The 18,106-nt window shown below is 41.7% G+C and overlaps 2 protein-coding genes across 12 annotated transcripts in view; both read left to right on the top strand.

Moving 5' to 3' along the window:
- Positions 1-5,353, top strand: part of KIF1B (kinesin family member 1B) — a 95,556-nt gene extending 90,203 nt beyond the window's left edge. For 10 of the 11 annotated variants that reach the window (XM_068658845.1, XM_068658848.1, XM_068658849.1 and 7 more), the window contains one exon: positions 672-5,353. In XM_068658845.1, coding sequence (XP_068514946.1) covers positions 672-714 — 43 coding nt within the window. In that variant the 3' untranslated portion in view covers positions 715-5,353. The remainder of the gene's footprint in view (positions 1-671) is intronic. The other variant, XM_068658844.1, reaches the window with a different exon arrangement.
- A 784-nt stretch (positions 5,354-6,137) lies between these two features.
- On the top strand, positions 6,138-17,815 carry PGD (phosphogluconate dehydrogenase). Its single transcript, XM_068658858.1, has 13 exons — positions 6,138-6,265; positions 6,503-6,578; positions 6,953-7,132; positions 7,268-7,333; positions 8,524-8,642; positions 10,034-10,103; positions 10,475-10,609; positions 11,281-11,470; positions 14,002-14,132; positions 14,391-14,524; positions 14,859-14,958; positions 16,449-16,571; positions 17,526-17,815. The coding sequence occupies exons 1-13, from the start codon at positions 6,258-6,260 to the stop codon at positions 17,643-17,645; spliced, it is 1,452 nt and encodes a 483-aa protein (XP_068514959.1). The 5' UTR covers positions 6,138-6,257; the 3' UTR covers positions 17,646-17,815.
- Positions 17,816-18,106: the final 291 nt, after the last annotated feature.

Raw genomic sequence — 18,106 nt, 5'->3', positions numbered from 1 at the left:
GAACCAGGGGGGTGGGCAACAAAAAAATTATAAAAAAAAATAAAAATAAAAGTCCTGTATTTCAAGAAATGCAGTGGCTGTTGCTTTGGTTTGTGACACTCTAAACATGTGTATACAGTTTAGATATGTGTGGTATGCATCATGCAATGAAGCATTTGGAAGCCACAAAATGTCTTTCAAGGTCCTTGTTATTTTACAAAATTATAAAATTTCTTAATACCTGTGTGCAGATGGTTCTGGACTGCATTTTCATTCTCTTTATTGTGGACTAAAGCAGAAAATCTTGTTTCCTTCCTTTTTTGACCTTCTCCAGAAGCCTTCCCTTTAATACAAGTCACAGACATCCCCTGCTTGCTGGAGAGGTCTCACTACTGTACCTTTTAATTTCAGTAAAAAAGAAAGACAGAATTAGAAACTAAGCTATTGCTGTAGTGTCAAATGTTTCTTAACAGTGCAGTCCTTTAATAGAACCAGTCATCCTTCCAAAGGAGCACAGCAGAAGAATGAGATGTCTTTCAGATTATAGCCCTTGATATGTTTTCCTTTATAAATGTGTGAAGTAAGCAAGGACTATATGAAAAGATACTAAAAAAAACGGAGGAAGTCTGGGGAGGGAAGAAAAATAAACTTTCAGAATTCAACAAATGCTTTTTTACTTCTTTCTTGTGCAGGTCAAAACTGGCTCGAAGACGCACGGGCCAGCTGAAGTACTGAGTCCATGTAATGTTCTCATCTGTTCTCCCTAACTCGCCTTCTGATAGATAAAGTGTTACCTCTCATTTTCTCTTTGTGATTCTTGACAGTTTCTCTTGTATGTAATCCTGTGGCTTAACATCCCCTACCTTCCCAACTCCATCACATTTTCTAGATATTCTAACACTACCTTGTTTCTTTTCACTTGTGCGGAGAATCCTACTGGTAGCATGTGGCCAAACAAAAAGGGAAAAGAAAAAAAAAAAAAGCGATTATGCACGACTCTAAAAAAAAGAAAAAAAAATCTTACAATTGTTTTCCCATTCCAACTGACCTTTTGGTGTCTGTCCCACTGTCCATTGTTGTCTGTCCGGAGCACTGCAGGTTTTTCATTCAATTTGTGACTTGGCAATAGTCATCGGTTCCCTCAGGGCAAAGTGCTAATGCCAGGGCAAGATTATCCCTTCTATGTAGACAATACCCGGCCAGGAACTGCAATAGCTCCTCAGGCTTTCTGGATCCAGCCTCCGATTTTAAACTCTGTTGAAAGCTGATGTTGGATAAATCTATCTGGGCAGACTGGATTTTGGACTTGGTGCAAGTTTTTGAGTTCCCCAGATCCAACAGACTAAGACATAAACTGGAAAGAGGTAGGGAACAAATCAAGAGGGGCTGGCTGCAGTGATCTACCTTTAAACTTTTGTTGTGGGGGTGCAGGTAAGCAGTGCTTGGCTTTAACTCTTCCCCAGAAACGTTAACAGTACTTGTCTGTGAGCTGAGCGGTTAGAACTGGAGGAAAAATAAATGGCATCGCTGAAATACTAGATATATTCTCTAAAGTTTTAGGTGCTCAGCCTCAGATTTTACACAAGTGAAGAGTGTTGAAGGTGAGGAACCAGTGTGGTCATTCCCTGTAGCGTTTTCAGGAGATCACCACAGGAGGGCAATATCTCCCCTTTCTGCTTTTAGCTCTGACTTTGGAGTTAGTGTAGTGGCAGTCCTCACCTCTCCTGGAAGATTGCCACTTGTAATTGGTTTGCTAAGAAAGACAGTTCTTTGGTATTATTCTGAAATGCCTGCTTTATGCATGCACACCCCTACCTGTAATATTCAGCTGACACCCTGTCTGTCCATGGGGCAAAGTACCCTCTGCCTACAAAATGCTTTCTAGACCTTGCACTTGCAGTATTCTTCAGGGAACAGCAGGACACTTTCACTTCCGTTTGGAATAACTGTTGAATGTCTCTAATCTACCTGCTGCAATTCTCATCAGCTAACCCCCCTCCCCACTTACTTTTAATTTCAGAAATAATCTTTCCTGGAGGACAGATCAAGTAGATTCTGGTCCTGGTCAGTGGGGTGTAACATCTGGCTTCTTGGAGATCAGCTGCGTGGTGGTAGTTCTTGACCTACAATGGAAGTTCTCCTTGTGGGCAAAGCTTTGCTCCTTGCCCCAAGAAGGAAAGGCAAAATGAGTTTCCTTCCTGAGAAGTGAGCTCATCTTTCTCAGTTAGGTTTTCAGGGAGGTTGGGGGCTTTTCTTTGTTTTCTTTTACTGTGTTTGACTGCTACGCTGTACTTTCTTGACTTACCTTGGGCACTGATAGGGCTAGCTGTGATCCTGGGGGAACGTGCAGGAATTTCATCCTGAGGTTCCTGTCTCTTGGGGAGATATAAAAGGGTTTTGTTCCACCATTACAGTAGGCGCATCTAGGGAAAAACAAACAAACAAAAAAATAGTTTTGTGACTCCAGCTCAGGAAGGTCATTTTGATTCAGGTCACTCATCACCAGGTCTCACCATGCCTTGGAAGTTCTGTGGCCAAAAGTATATGTGGGACTGTCATCAGCTCAGCACTTTTTTTTTTTTTTTAGCTTTATGAGTTTTTCATTTGATGAAGTGCAATGCATAATGGGACGTCTTAAAAGGATGGTTGGAAAAAGGAGCAGGGAGATGGAGTCTGACACTTGCTAGGACATATCCTTATGTATTTCAAGATAGTACTCAAGCTAAATCATGTGCTCATCTTGTCTCCTATGGACCTCAGATTTATTTCAGAACTGGAACCCAGAGTGAGTGTATGTCCTGGGGACCCATAAGAGTTGTTTTTTTTTTCCTTCTGTTTTTGTCTTGTTTAATTGTATGTGACTCTTAATACAGTGATGGTAGTTCTTTGTTATGCAATGGGCGCTATGCACTTCCAGTGTGTGGATAAGTAAGACCACTAGAGCTGGGAGTGGGCTCCCCAGGCTGGAGCTAAGCCGATGTCAAGATGTTTTAAGAATGAATTAGGTTAATTTTAAGCACTAAGTTGTTGCTGCCACCACCACCACTGTATATAATAAAAGTGGAACCAGTCTGAGGAGGGCTAGCAATTTAAGTGGTGGTATTATGTGACGCACTGAGAGATAAAAATTTTAATTTTTATCTTTTTTTTTTTTTATACTAGAAGAAAGCTAGTTTGCTAAGTCTTTGCTTTGGATAAACCAGAAAAAGAAACAAGGAGAAATAAGCATTAGATAGAAACACGATTAAGGGATCTTCCTTTGAAAACAGGAAGAGACGGATGCTTGCTTTATACAGAGCTGGAAATGTTACAGCTGTGTTGCATAAGTGTCTTATATCTAAAGACTCCAAGCAGCTTCTGATGACTTGATGTCTGTATGGATACCAGGTCATCAGAAGAACAAGATGCTATTTTTAAACATCAGTACCTCTTAAAGCTGCATAATCTATGACAAAATCAATTTTCACGTGAAGTTCAAGTGGGCATTACTATTACTGTGTCTGACGTGAAGGCACAGTTTTTCGGTATGTACTGATACATTGGTTTCCCTACTTAAAACTGGATGACTGAAATCCAAATGTTCTAAAGGAGAGCAAAGCCAAAAAAAAAAAAAAAGGTTGATTTCCATTCACTTCAAAGCTTTTTTGATTTAGCCTGACAACTTAAAAATGTCTGTTTAGAAGGGAAAAATATGCTAAGCTGCCTTCTCTGGACATTAAAAAACCCTCTCTTGGTTATGCTTTATGATGTCCTGGAGTCAGACAGCTCTCAGGACCAGCCGCTAGAGGCAAGGCATCATGCTGTGGGCCTGCCAGCCCATTGAGCATAAACACTCGTAGCAAACTTGATGGGCATTTCTTAGAGCTGGGAGTGAAGCTGTGCCATGGTTTGGGTTTTTTTATGTTCATCAGTGAATGGGAGAAGAAAATTATCTTCTGGTCCAATGAAAACCCTGTGATGTTTGATGGAGCTTCCTGGATATTTTTAAAACTAAACTGAACCTCCTATACTGTATTTTAGAAATGCACTTTAAGTACTTTTTAAAAGAAGATTCCTCTATTGTGGGATGCAGAAGGGAAGGGAATATTATTTCCAAACCACTGAGAAGTTTTTTTTTTCTTGCCAGTGTGTGATAGTCCTTATTACTGATTAGCAAGGTATTTCAAAGCAAAGACTTTACCTTTTGCTGCTTGTTACCTAATTTACAGGGATTTAATTTTATGTAATGTATTGTATATTTATACATCTGTAATTAATTGCACCTTAGATAAGAAAGAGGATTAGCTTTGGAATAACACCCATTGGTACTCTCCCATCAACTAATACTGCCTCTGCATCTTTCTGGTACACTTACACAGCCTCAGTTTGTGTTAGTTTATACTGTGGTGGTGTTTTTGTTGAACATGCAGTTGTTAACCTGCTGCTCGAAGGAAGGATACTAATGCTGCTCTGGAACGGTTTGCTGAATGTACTTCAGAATGGGTCTCTGACGTGCGCGTTGCATCTCTCCATTGTGGTTAATAACCCCAATCTGTGGTCTGAACTATACTGTATGTAGCAGGAATGTATTAATTTTGTGCTTCCTTGTTTAAAAACATCAGGTGTTCAAGAACAGGACTGAGATTTTTTTGTTCAGAAGGCCATTTATGCGCTCTAAGTATTTGAAATCTAAACTAGTCCAACACTAACCAGATGGTCGTGTCCAATGTCAATTGGAACAGTTTTTAAATTAACAGGAGCAGACGTGTATTCAGAAAACTGAGGGTGTGGAGGTCAAAACTCTTGAATTCTTAATGTTGCCAAGTTGTGGCCCGATCCTGAGCAGTACTGAGCTACCTCTTGCTCACACTGAATCCAAGGAGTAGAAGCAGAGGGAGTCTTGGACGATCAGCACTTCCCAGGATCAGTTCTTAATTTTCCACTCTGCTTGTTCATACTTCACGTGCAGTTGATTAATGTTCTTGACTTTGGACATTAGACATGCTGTTGCACTGAAACACATCCTTTTTCTTCTTGCAGTTCCCATGTCCCTGTTTAACCTCTCTGTACACAAGGTATACAAGGTATACACTGTATAAGTGGCCTTCTTGAACAAATGTCTTTGCAAACTGATTTCATCCCAGCGAAGGAGTGCATCAGCAACACTGTACATTAATTTCAGATTTTCATTTTCATATTTTATTTTGTAAATATCTGATGTTTGGAGCTTGAGTATACAAAATGTAAATATAGTTCATGTATTTGTACTAATTCTGATCCATTTGCTGTATAGCCTTAGGTGTGCAATGCAGATATTATCTAACTGTGTATGGTAACCTTGCACCACTGAACTGTTAGTGAACGAGGTGAAACAATAAAGGTACAACCAAGTGCATTAGCAGGTATAACGTGTGCTCCTTTTATTAGGATTTCATTACTAGTTTCTTCTATCGTTTTAAAAATCTGTCCTGAGCAAGTTTATGCTCTTGTGGAAAGAAATTTGACCCCGTTCTTCAGGAGGGTGAGAGACTGTCCCTATCCTTAGTCGTCCTCTTCCCTTTGGTATGTTCCACAGCATTTATAAGTAGCTTTTAGATGCTTTCAAAAACGTTTTTTGATTAACAGATAAAATAAGGTGGTACTCGTGGCAGTAGTGCTGCCAATGCTGAACTTCATCTGGGGGTGACTGCTAAGAATGACAGGAAATTTGTGAAATCAAGCCGCCCTTGTGAGGTCCCAGCTCTGGGGACGGTCACAATACGCGAGGTCGCATACGGACAGTCACATTCTTCCACTCAGTGCCCCCTCCTCAGGGTTGCTGTCCTGGGCAGTCCTTTCTGGGAGCTCCCCCCTGTGTTTAAGCACAGCTGTGCTGTGGTGCTGCTTCTCCTGCTGTGGCACCCCCAGGGCTGGGACCCCTCCTGGCCAGTGTTTGAGGTGCTGGCTGCGGCTGGGGCCGATTTCCCAACAGCGGTTAGCTAATTACTGCTTGGTTAGCTAATTACTGCTCCTTAATGAGAGGAGAAAAAGATCACCCCACGCCCCTGGGGTCAACCTCACTCCCCCCCATTTTAGGAACCCCCCCAGCCCTGCTGCCCCTTTAACGGGGGCCTGGCCCTTTAAGGGGCGGGGCTTCCCCGCCCTCCCGAGCCCTCAGCCCATGGGCAGGGGGGCGGGGCCAGGCGGCGGGACCCAATGGGCGCGCTCTGCCCTCGCCCCGCCCCCTCGGTGCCGCTGAGGGAGCGGGGCGGGAGGGGGGAGCCGCGCACCGAGCCCCGAGCGCTGCCGCCGCCGCCGCCATGGCCGAGTGAGGGCGGGGGGGGGGCACCGGGGACCGGGGGGGTCCTGAGGGGGCCGTGAGGGGCTGAGGGGGCCCTGAGGGGGCCGGGGGGGGTCCTGAGGGGCTGAGGGGGTCGTGAGGGGCTGAGGGGGTTGTGAGGGGGCTGTGGGTGCAGGGGGAGCCGGGCTGGGCGCTGGCAGGGTCAGGGTGCGGGTGCTGCCTGTGGGCGCTGACCCTGACGCGTTCTCCTCTTCCTCTCCACAGAGCCGACATCGCCCTGATCGGCCTGGCCGTGATGGGCCAGAACCTGATCCTCAACATGAACGACCACGGCTTCGTGGTGAGCCGAAGGCAGCCCGGCCGCGCAGCCCCTATGTCCCCCTGTGGTAGCCCGCTGGGTGCTGGGTTTTCCTTTTCCTTGTCGCCCCGGCCGTGCTTTGACCCGTTTCCAGCAAAAATCAGCCCGTGGTGCATGGCTTACCCCTCAGCACGGCTTTTCGCTGAGGCGTGCTCCAGGCTTGTCCCTTAGCAATGGGTTCCTGAGGTGCTTGCAGGGACTTGCTGCGTGTTAGAGGCTCGGTGCCTTCAGGTGGAAACAGAGCACACACCACCAGGCCTCACTTACACAATTTGTAGCCTGAGCTAATGTAACTGTTCAGCTGGCAGCTTTTGTTAATGCACTTTTATTAAGGTGTTATTAACGTGTTCCTCCAGGTCTGCGCTTTTAACAGGACGGTTTCCAAAGTGGATGACTTTCTGGCGAATGAGGCCAAAGGAACCAAAGTGATCGGCGCTCACAGCCTGGAGGAGATGGTCTCGAAGCTGAAGAAGCCCCGGCGCATCATCTTGCTGGTGAAGGCTGGAAGCGCAGTGGATGATTTCATCAATAAACTGGTGAGACAAACGTTCTTCTAACTGCGACTTCCCTCTGGCTCTGTGAAAAGCTTCCTCTGGAAGATTTCAATTAGTTGTCAGTAATAAATTTTTGAGCTTAGACCAAAAAAAATAATGCTGATTTATTTTTGGCAGGTGCCATTGCTGGAGACTGGAGACATCATAATTGATGGTGGGAATTCTGAGTACAGAGATACCACGGTAAGCCTGCTTTCTGCCCAAAGTGGGTGAATAAAATACACTTCCCGTGATTCTTTCTCCTCTGATCATGAGAACGGTTGGTCATTTCCCCGTAGGAAAGGCCAAGTTGAGTTCTCTGCAGAACTAAATCATGCAGTGTATTAAAAATCAGTTGTTGCGGTAGATAAGGACTGTTCTGCAAGTATATTTCTTATTTTAAGTTTCCCAAATTATCAAAGGATATTTTTACTGACATCTTCTAAAGAGAGAAGTCTCTTAGAAAATGTCCTGTTACAGTCTTAAGGAATAATTGAAAATCTAAGGATATTTATTGAATTGGTCTTGTGTGCTAGGAGCTGACAACATCCTGAAATACAGGTTCTGAAGTAGTACGAACAGTATTGCATTTGTTATTGTTATTTGTATTGTTATTGCTCTCTTCTGCATGACTGTGGGAAGATCCAATAAGAAAGAACTGCTGGTTTGGCTGTCTTGGTAATGAAAGCAGCAATGGTCTGGTTGTTGAATGCTCCTTTTTTTTTTTTTTTTTTTTTTTTAAAGGCCTACATATGAGCAGGCTGTAACTGTTGAAGTTACGTTAGCCTATCTGGGATGATTACATGAAAGTGTTGCACAGAAATTGGTGCTTCTGAATCTTAGAGGGGATACTGGTATTAGCCCTTCTGCTTTTGCGTTCCTGTTTTTCGATAAGTGGCTTGGCCAAGCCAGAGTTAAAAACAGGTATTAAATGAGGTTTAATACTTGGCAAGCTTGCAGCTCCACTTACAGATCTCAGCCTGTGTTTCTCTCCCACTCAAGAGGAGTTAGCTTCCTATGTAGTTGTCCAGAATTGCACCTTTGCTGCATAATGAACTCAGCAACTTGGGCCTAATCTGCCTCCTCCACATCTTTGCACACAGCATGTATCACCTGGCACTATTGTGAGCCTTTTCCAGCCTCAGTACGGTGCTCTTTTCTCTGGTGGTTACAAGGAATTTGTTCTTTTGGCACATCTCTTTTGCAAGGATCCATGTCAAAGCAATAGGAAGTTTCCTAACGTTCACTTTGGCGTACAAGCTTTCTCTGAAGTTGTCTGCTGGCATGTTCAAAGCAGAGTTGAAAACTTAATTTAGGTCTGATTTGCTAACCTTTGTTTCTAACACTCTGGCATTACAATAAATTAACTAATGTTGCTCCTCTTTTTGTTCCAGAGACGTTGTAAGGAGCTGATGAAAAAGGGCATCTTATTTGTTGGAAGCGGTGTGAGTGGTGGAGAGGAGGGTGCCCGATATGGCCCTTCACTCATGCCAGGAGGAGCCAAAGAAGCCTGGTAAGCATTTGCTTGTATATTCTTCAGACTGCTCTGCAATAATCGTCTTCTGTTCATGCTAAAAGCTGAGGGAGGAAAGGAGGAGGGACATGGGTGTGGAGAGAACAAGATATGTTGCCATCTTACTTCCTCAAGGCTCAAGATTTCTCAACATATCTGGGGTCATCCGCCAGTGCTGATTTTCATAGCAGGAAAAACTAGGTCAGGTTTGTCTTTCAGGGAATCACAGGCGAAAGTAATACCTACAGAAATCTAGAGGTAGAAATGTATGGAAAAGGAGAAAGTACTTTTTTTTATTAGTTTAGGCAAAATCCTTATTTCTTTATTATGATTTTTCCTTTTGGGCTCTGTGCACTAGGAAAGCTGTTAGCCATAAAATGGGCAGCAGTATACGTCACTGTATTGACATGAATTATTAAGGGAGGCTTCACTACATGTTTATTGTCTTTTTTTTTTTTTTTTAATTTCTGCCTTGCTACCCTAGTTTTTTGTACCCAAGTTAACATAAGAGTGATGTTCATATTTGACTTTATCCCTGATTGCCCGTTCTCTTTGTAAAGGTAGGAATAAAAGGTGTTTTCCAGACTTTACCAGTGCTTTAGAATCTCAAGTCCCTGCCCTTTTCCTTTAGCATTTCACACCAGTAACAGCCTGTTCAAATTTGACAGCACAAAGCCAGTGACAACGTAACAGTTATCTCTGCTGCCTGGTCTTCTTTTTGCTATAAAAAGCTCTATGAAGACAGCTTCTATTTGCAACCCTTTCCTGAACTTTGTCCCCTCTATTTCATTGCACCTGCAACCCATGTGCCACCCATGCTCCTTTCCCAGTGGTCACTTTTTAGCTTGCTTCAGACCTGGTGTTCTGTAATGTGCTCTTGGAAATTTACCATGCAATGGGGAGCCTGATAGTCACAGAAGCTCCTAGTTACTGACATAATGCAAGTTACTGTATCCTGACTCACATTCATGGAGTTTATTCCCTCCTTCCTCTCCTCCTCCAGATCACCCTGGATTTTTCTTGTAGCTATTGAGCAGAATTTGGCTTTGCTTCAGCTCTGCCACTGATCCTCTCCAAATATGAGCCTGTATCATAACCTGCCTTGGTTTCCCCATCTGTAAAATGGAGAAAGTGATATTTGGACTCTTTTAGGTACACTAAGCTTGTCTGCACGGTGCTTTACGTGTATGACATGGGCTGTCCCCGTTTCTTGCAGTGTCTAGTTCTGGGAAAAGCATACTTTTTTTTGACATTGCTGTGTGTTACGTGTGTCAGCCTGTCAGCATGCCCTTGCCCCATCCTTCCAGAAGGATGCATCATACTGATGGATTTTCTTTTGTGGTGTTTGTGTCCTCTGCTTACCTGTTGAGCCATATTATTTCTCCCCACAGGCCCCATATCAAGACCATATTCCAAAGCATTGCTGCTAAAGTGGGATCTGGGGAACCTTGTTGTGACTGGGTAAATATTTATTTGATACTGACCTTACCTTGTGTAGGCAGCTTGGTTGCTGAAACTAATGCATAAAATGCTAATAAAGTAGCCACTTTGGTATGTTGATTTTTCTGGCTGACTGCCAGAATTCAGATTTACTCTGAACCGAACTCTGATAACTTACCCAATACAGTGGAAGGAAGAAGTTTTATGGCTGGGTCATGAGGCAGGGAAGCAAAGTGAATCAGTGATTAGACTCAAAGCGTTTTCAGTCAGTACCTGGCTGATAAAGCTTTCTTAGGCAGAAGAAATCCATAGGTAGGTAATAAACTGTGGACATGGTGATGGCAGTGTTGCTGATGACATTTTTAATTTCTTTTTTTAATGTTTCCTGACAGGTAGGAGATGAGGGTGCTGGACACTTTGTGAAGATGGTGCACAATGGGATTGAGTATGGAGACATGCAGCTGATCTGTGAGGCCTACCACCTGATGAAAGATGTGGTGGGCATGGAGCATGATGAGATGTCAAAGGTGATTTGTAGTTTTGAGTGTCTTCCCTTGAGGCTTGGTATCCCCTGTTGATTAGGGCAACTTAAAGCTGCTGTAAGTAAGTGAAATTAATATTTCTGACATGCTTTGTGCCAAGGACAGGTGAGCTTCAAATGAGGTAGCGAGCAGCAAGCACTTAACACCTCAATGTTTATAGAAATTATCTGAACTCTCCCAATCTGCAGCAGACTTGTCTCCAGAAAGCAACTTCAAGCCAGAAAGAAAGCTAGCAAAAGATTGAGCCTTATAATCAACCAGGCAAATCTTGCCTGAAGCAAGTTGATAAGTGTGTTGTATCTTGAAAGGCCAGTTCTGCTTTCAGCCCTAAGTGCCTGTGGTGATAGCTAACAGTACCAGCTCTGCTTCTGCCTTTCCATTTGGAAATGGATGCCCTGCAGCTGTGTTTCTGGGGTGTCCTTCCAGCGCAGGGCTTCTGAGCAGTGCTGTTTCAGTGGTGCAGAAATCACTGGGAGCTGTGGCGAGGTACCAAAAACCAGTAACTGAGATATGAACCATTTCTGTAAGCGTATATATGTATCTATATGCATATATGTATCAGTAAATCAGTGTGTGTGTATATATATATATATTAGATACATAGTAAATTGGTGCATATGTATGTATGTCTACATACACTTTGTCTTCTCTTCCAGGTATTTCAGGAATGGAATAAGACTGAGCTGGACTCTTTCCTGATTGAAATCACTGCCAATATTCTCAAATTCAAAGACAGCGATGGCAAATACCTCCTCCCAAAGATCAAGGACAGTGCAGGACAAAAAGGCACAGGGAAGTGGACAGCAATTTCTGCCCTGGAGTATGGAGTCCCTGTCACACTCATAGGTAAGCAGGTCTTTGATCCAGCCTTGTCTTTCCTACCTGCACTCAGCACATCACACTGAGGAGCAGGGTAACTCACAGTGATCTCAGGAAAGATCCCACCCTAGGGCTTGGCCCACAGAAGAGGCTGTTACAGATGTAGCTGTTGCAGTCTTTCTGCTCTTGACTGCTGTTAACTTTGTTCTTCTTCACTGAGCCTGTTTTTAGCTGGTTTCTCAAATGTTTGTAGTAATGTTACTGCACCTTTGTACGTGGTATCTTCGCATTGCTGGTGATTACTTAGTGACAGGTAAATGTAGGTCAGTGTCACGCTGAGGCAACATTCCTCTCAGTCATCCTCTGCTCTATCTCCAGCTCCCAATCCCATCATCATAGCCTTGAAAGTGTTTTTTTTTTTTTTTTTTTTTTTTTTTTTAAAGGCAGGGAGGGAAACCCCAAACCTTGTTGCTTGCACACTGCTCGATAAGTACTTCTTTTTCAGATATCTATTGAAGCATTTCCTTCTCCTTTTTTTGTGTTTCACTATAACTAGACAAAAACACAACGGCTGGACCATTTATGGGTTGAGGAGCACAGACAATTTTACACACAGTGGCAAATTGCTACCCTGTGGTGGTGACTGCTGTTTTTCCATCATGGCAGTTGGTTGTGGTGTTTCTTTATACACTGTGGAATGGTGCTGGGTTTTGTTTTGTGGCTAATACAGCCACTCACTGAAAGCCAAACTAAGATGATAGGAATGTATTTTGTAATTACTTTAGATTGTATCCCTAAAGTGTGTGAGAATTTACCTGTCCACATCCTTACCTAGTAGTATGTATATACCTAGTATATACCTAGTAGGCCCTAGTATACTAGGTAGTATATACCTAGTAGGCCCTTTTATCCAGCCTGGCCTCAGAGTTGTGACACCTGAGTTGTAATAGATCTGCAACATGTTTAGAGTGCTCTTAGCACAGGTCCCATGTGGACTTTCCTTTTGAGTAAGAAAGATAATCTCCAAAGATTCTTTGCTCTCAGACTGGCTTTATTGTTTATGCTTTCTCTACCTCCTTTTCCCTTCCCATGTCCTGCTGTATTATAAGACAAGGTAAACTGTATTCAGTGTGCTAAAGAGAGTAACTGCAATGATAGCTATGACAGAAATGTGACTGCATTGCAGCAACATATTTTTACAAAGCAAGCTTTGTAAATGGTTTTAGCATTCTATTGCAGCTATAGTCTTTCAGTTGTAGGCTTGAAAAACAAAGATTTTCACTTGTGCTATTAGTATTCCCTAGTTTAGGGTTCCCGCAAAGATTAGGGTGGAGGAGCCGCTCCTTGATGAATCCTCTGCAGTGCCAGGGTAGCACTGTTAGGTAATGAGCAGTAGATAAGGAAGTATGTGTAATAACCCTTGTGCAAACATGGCCACTCTTAGGGCAGTTGCTGTGCATGTGGTTTTATTGCATAAACATGACTCGCAGACTTCTTGTAAAAGCAGCGTCATGCTGCCTCTGCTTTTTCCTGATTTGCACCCCTCCTTCTTCTCCCCAGCTGCAGAAGGAAGTTTTTGCTGAAATGGAGAGGAGCCAGCTCTGATTTTGATATGCTCAGTTAATGCTGGGAGGGTCCAGAATTCTGTGAAAATGTGACTCATGACACATTCACCTTTTTTTTTGTGTGTGTGTGTAATTTACAGCTCACTTAAAAGGAAGAAGGAAAGTTCAGTATGAAAGCTATAAAAGCCTTAATTACTTTCCTTCTATCAGACACTGGAAAAGATGATTTTTTTTTCATTTGCCAACACTGTTTTCAATTGCAAATAAGTACAACTTAAAGCAGCATGATTAGGAATCAGATCAAGAGATTGGCATTCAGGCTTATTCTTTAGCAGCTGAAGATACAGCTTGGATAGCTCCTTAGCCCTGGCGAATGATGTTTAATAACCTGCTTAAAGATGTTATAAAACTGTCTTGTGGGTTTCTGGAACCTAGTGTTGTGGGCCTATCAAATTTGTTAAGTTTATTTCCTCACATAAGTTAACATCTTTGTTCAAACTTGCTGGTTTACTCTTGTTTCTAGTTATGGTTATTTTGTGTGTGTGTATTTCAAAGTACATTTAGTGTTTTGATGTGAGCTGGCATTTATGCAACAGCTTTTTATCTTCAAGGTATGTTACAAGAATTAGTGAAGTCAACAAGCCTTGCGCTGCTGTGCAAGACTATCTGCTTTCTGTGGTTAGGGAGAAGTATTAAAACAGCTAAAACCTAAGAGCTGGTGATGGTTCCTGAGGTTAAATTTTCATGTGGAAAACTTTTTTTTTTCCTTTATCATTTCAAAGCTGTATCAGACAGTATTTAACCAGGGGTTGTGGTGGCTGGCAGTTTGGCCCTCAGTAATGCAGCTGAAATAATTCATTTGTACACTTCTCATTTGTCTGCACAGTAGCTCATCATACAGAGGCACTTTGACTGTGCGTTAGGTATCTCAAATAGACCTTACTGGTGATGCTGAACTTGCTAATTGTCTGCCCTTTCCTTCCCTGTGTAAAGGTGAAGCTGTGTTTGCACGGTGCCTGTCTTCCCTCAAGGAAGAGAGAGTACAGGCCAGTAAGCTGCTGAAAGGGCCTAAAGTGACTCAGTTTAGTGGGGACAAGAAAGCCTTTCTGGAGGACATACGCAAGGTGAGTCGTTGTGCTTTGCAGAGAGCTCTGTTAAAGAAGCAGATCAAAGCAAGTTTTGGATGCAGTAAACCTTGGTGAAAAGCTCTTCTGTTTGCCTTTCATGACAAGTGTTGCCTGCTTTCAGCCATCCCATTTTGGGTTGCATAGTGGTGTCCGCAGAGCAAAAGGTAGACTACATAGAGCATGTCAGTCATAAAGTTTCTTGTTCAGCTCTGTCAGAGTTCTCTTTGAATATGCGTTTTTTTTTTTTTTTTTTAGGCACTGTATGCGTCCAAGATTATCTCGTATGCCCAAGGCTTCATGCTGCTGAGACAAGCAGCCAAAGAATTTGGTTGGACACTGAATTATGGTGGCATTGCACTGATGTGGAGGGGAGGCTGCATCATCAGAAGGTAATTGAGATGAATTGTAATTTAGTTATTGAGGGGAGAAGAGAAGGCAATTTTCTTTATGCAGTGCTAAACTGAGAAGTCTGGAGATCTTCTTGGGAAATCCACAGAGTTAATTAGCTGATAAGACACCAGGTTTTTCTAGTCAGCATTAGAGATTACCAGATGACACCAGTTTTCTGGTGGCTTAGCCGCTGTTGATCTTTGTTTTCTTTTAATCTTTCCTGATGTTTGGAATCACTCTAGCTGAGTCAAATCTTGGCACTGTAATTTTTGGATTCCGGGCCACTGTAGAAAGATATGAAATTTGATTCCTGCTTTACATGTTTTTGCCTAGTGTGTTCCTGGGAAAAATCAAAGATGCTTTTGATCGAAACCCTGAGCTCCAGAATTTGCTGTTGGATGATTTCTTTAAGACAGCTGTTGAAAAATGTCAGGTGAGTTTCCAAGGAAGAAAAGGCATAAAAACAGCAGTATAACTTCTTCAGCTTGTTTCCTTCACAAGTATATTTACACTGAAAATTGAAAAGTTAAAAAGAATATCTTTGAAACCTATTTAAATAGCATCCTTAATCCCGAAGATCTCTAACCAATCCTTAAGCTATTTACGACTGCTTTTGTGCATCTGTACTCACGTGAGCAGGAATTAATCATGATGGTTTCAAGGTATTCTTTTTTAATAGACCATACTACTCTTAAAATATCAGGATGGGAAATAAACTGTACAGTTGGAGCTGGTTGAAATTGCACAAGCGGGTTAGTATGATGAGGTGAGCTATACTGAGATCCAAATTAGAATTTTGCCAGACACCAGGGTTAGTGACCTGTCCTTCAAAAATACCTACAAATGCCTCTTGCCTCACATTCACCAAAAAGTTGGAAAATGTTAGTGCTAAACACAGAAAAGCTTTTGCATCACTTTATTAATCATCATTCAGATATATCATGCTGCAAACCAAGGTCTTACATAATGTTGCAATGTATATTTATGCTGTGAACATCAAGATAATACAGAACCAAATGAACATTTAGTCCTTGTGTCATGGTTCTTCTCCTTAACACTAGCCAAGCTACCATTAGAAACTAAAGGTTTCCATTTTACCATTACGGAAGAGCCTTAAGCCAGAATATAACAATTCACTAGAACCACAGTGTCAGGAAAAAAATGTCTAGCCTGTATGACTACTCTCTTCTCTGCCAGGTATCTTGTTGGTACTATGCACTTGGATTTCAGTGGTACAAAGTATAAAGCTGTGATCTGTTACTGTTGCTTGCAGTAGCACCAAAATAACAGTGTTCCAGACACCCTATTCATTAGATTTAGGTCTGTCCAAACAGTGTTGTGCTTCGAACAGGAGATGACAGGAAGAACTAAACCACATTATCTGGCAAACAAAGCAGTCATATGTTATCATTAATAATCCTTTTTATTGAATCTGAATATTCCATGCAGGTTACTAAATCAGATATACAGATGAAATAATGATTATCCACGTGTCTGTATGAAGCAATGTGCTGACCTCTTATGCCCTTGTGCAAGTTCTTGTACTGTGTGTGCTCGATTAGATGTCCTGAAAATGTCTCAATGTTTGTTCAGTATTTTTGCAACTGTGTTCATGCTTTTGGGATGCACAGATGATATTTTTGTGAAAGAACAGCATCATTACTTGAGTTGTTTGACTGCATGTAAATTATATACCTGCACTTTTATTTTCCTGTTTGCTAACTCTGTCTTACTTGCTCCTATTTTGGATCAACCTTCTTTATGTAAAATCAAGAATATACCACTGCATTTGTTCAGATGTAGATTTTATTATAATGTGAAATAGCATATGCTATTATACTAGAATAGTTTGTGTGCCTGCGTATGCATTTGAGCAGGCATGGATAAGTTGTTTTTTTGTTAATATTCTCTCCCCTCCTTCAGGACTCCTGGCGACGTGTAATTAGTACCGGAGTCCAGATTGGTATTCCTATGCCCTGCTTCACTACCGCACTTTCTTTTTATGATGGATACAGACATGAAATGCTACCAGCTAACCTGGTTCAGGTAGGTGCCTGAAATAACGTGGTATATCATCTGTTTACTGAAATATCATCATGTTGCTGTTTAAGTACTGATCTAAGGACCATGATAGCAGTATCTCATACTCCACCATTATAAAAATATAGGCATAGATTGCTTTTGAAACCTTAAATTCAAGACAGAAAAACACTATGAAATGTCTGGTCATAGAACATCAGAGGTAGGGGTATGAGAGTGCCCAGCATATGTTAGTATTCTGTGAACTAGAGGTGATAATACAGTTGTTTAAAAAAACGTATCCTTTACCCAGTGTGTCATAAGCCAGTTCTCATACAGCCAGGAAAGACAGTTGTGTAAGTATGTGATATCTTTTTTCTTGGTTCCTGTTCAGGCCTTTCCTTTTTTTGGGGGTCCTTGGTGGTCTTCCTTGATGAAGTACCCTAACCCCTTTTATCCATATATGTGGTTGCATGTCACATAAGGACAGCTTAAGGCTACTTTCTCTTGCCAACTTTCCTTTGTTTCTTCCAGAAGTAGCATTTGTTCTTGATCAAAGATTAAAAGTTAAATGTAATTTTTGTCATGTACTACATAAATGATAATTGATTAAAGGGGCGCTCAATTAAACACAGACAATACCTCTTTTCCAAAGGAGAGTTTGTTCCGTTACAATGCCTTTGGATCAAAATGCTATATAAAAAAAGTATGTATCTTTGGATTTTTGGATGTATGTGCTTGTCTTTTAGATTAGTATGCAGAATAAAATAATGCACTTGTTCTATGGAACTCTTAATTGCTAGTATTAATAAATGTTTCATTGTAGTTTTTCTTAATAATGAGAAAGTATGAATGTTACAGTATCAGAGTTGGATCTTATTTATTGATTCATATACTCAAGTCTCAGTAAGTGCAGTTTCTAGTAGTTGTATGACTGTGATATTCACGTGTCTTTTTACTTTGTTTTTGTTCTTTTTCTAGGCTCAGCGTGATTACTTTGGTGCACATACATATGAATTATTATCGAAGCCAGGTGCATTTATCCATACTAACTGGACAGGCCATGGAGGAAATGTGTCTTCTTCTGCCTACAACGTCTAATGGAAACATTTCCTTTTGAAGACAAGATACTGTAGATCTCAGATGTACCTCCTTGAACACCCCTTTTTACTGTACTGTGCTAGAACTTGTGTTTGCACACTTTTGTAATAACTTGTGGATATATTTCATATATCATATAAGAGAGCTAAATAAACCTGCTTATAAATGTATCAAGATACTTTCTTTACTCTGCTGCTGGCCAAAACTGGCTAAAATGTCTTTGTGCGGTGTTTCATAGAATACATTTTAATGTGCTAATATTTTTATTGTATTATAGTGCATAAACACATAGGAATCGAGATAGAAAAGCCTGCATTTCAATAATTGCTGAAGTGGAGAGTGGCAGACAGTGAACACAGTAACACTGCACAAGATTCCAGGGAGGTAAAGGGCTTTTTTCTCTGATTGTTTATTTGGAACAGGCAGTGGCTTGGTTCTTAAAGATTGATTCCTGGGTGTTA

Source organism: Anas acuta, chromosome 22 (assembly GCF_963932015.1).
Source record: "Anas acuta chromosome 22, bAnaAcu1.1, whole genome shotgun sequence".
NCBI classification, from domain to species: domain Eukaryota; kingdom Metazoa; phylum Chordata; class Aves; order Anseriformes; family Anatidae; genus Anas; species Anas acuta.
The sequence above is the reverse complement of the archived record's forward strand: the minus strand, read 5'-3'. Positions and strand labels throughout refer to the sequence as shown.

Coding starts and splice junctions, on each gene's coding strand:
- PGD (XM_068658858.1), top strand. Junction 10,104..10,474: donor GGGAACCTTGTTGTGACTGG/GTAAATATTTAT, acceptor GTTTCCTGACAG/GTAGGAGATGAGGGTGCTGG. Junction 14,959..16,448: donor CAGCTGTTGAAAAATGTCAG/GTGAGTTTCCAA, acceptor CCCCTCCTTCAG/GACTCCTGGCGACGTGTAAT.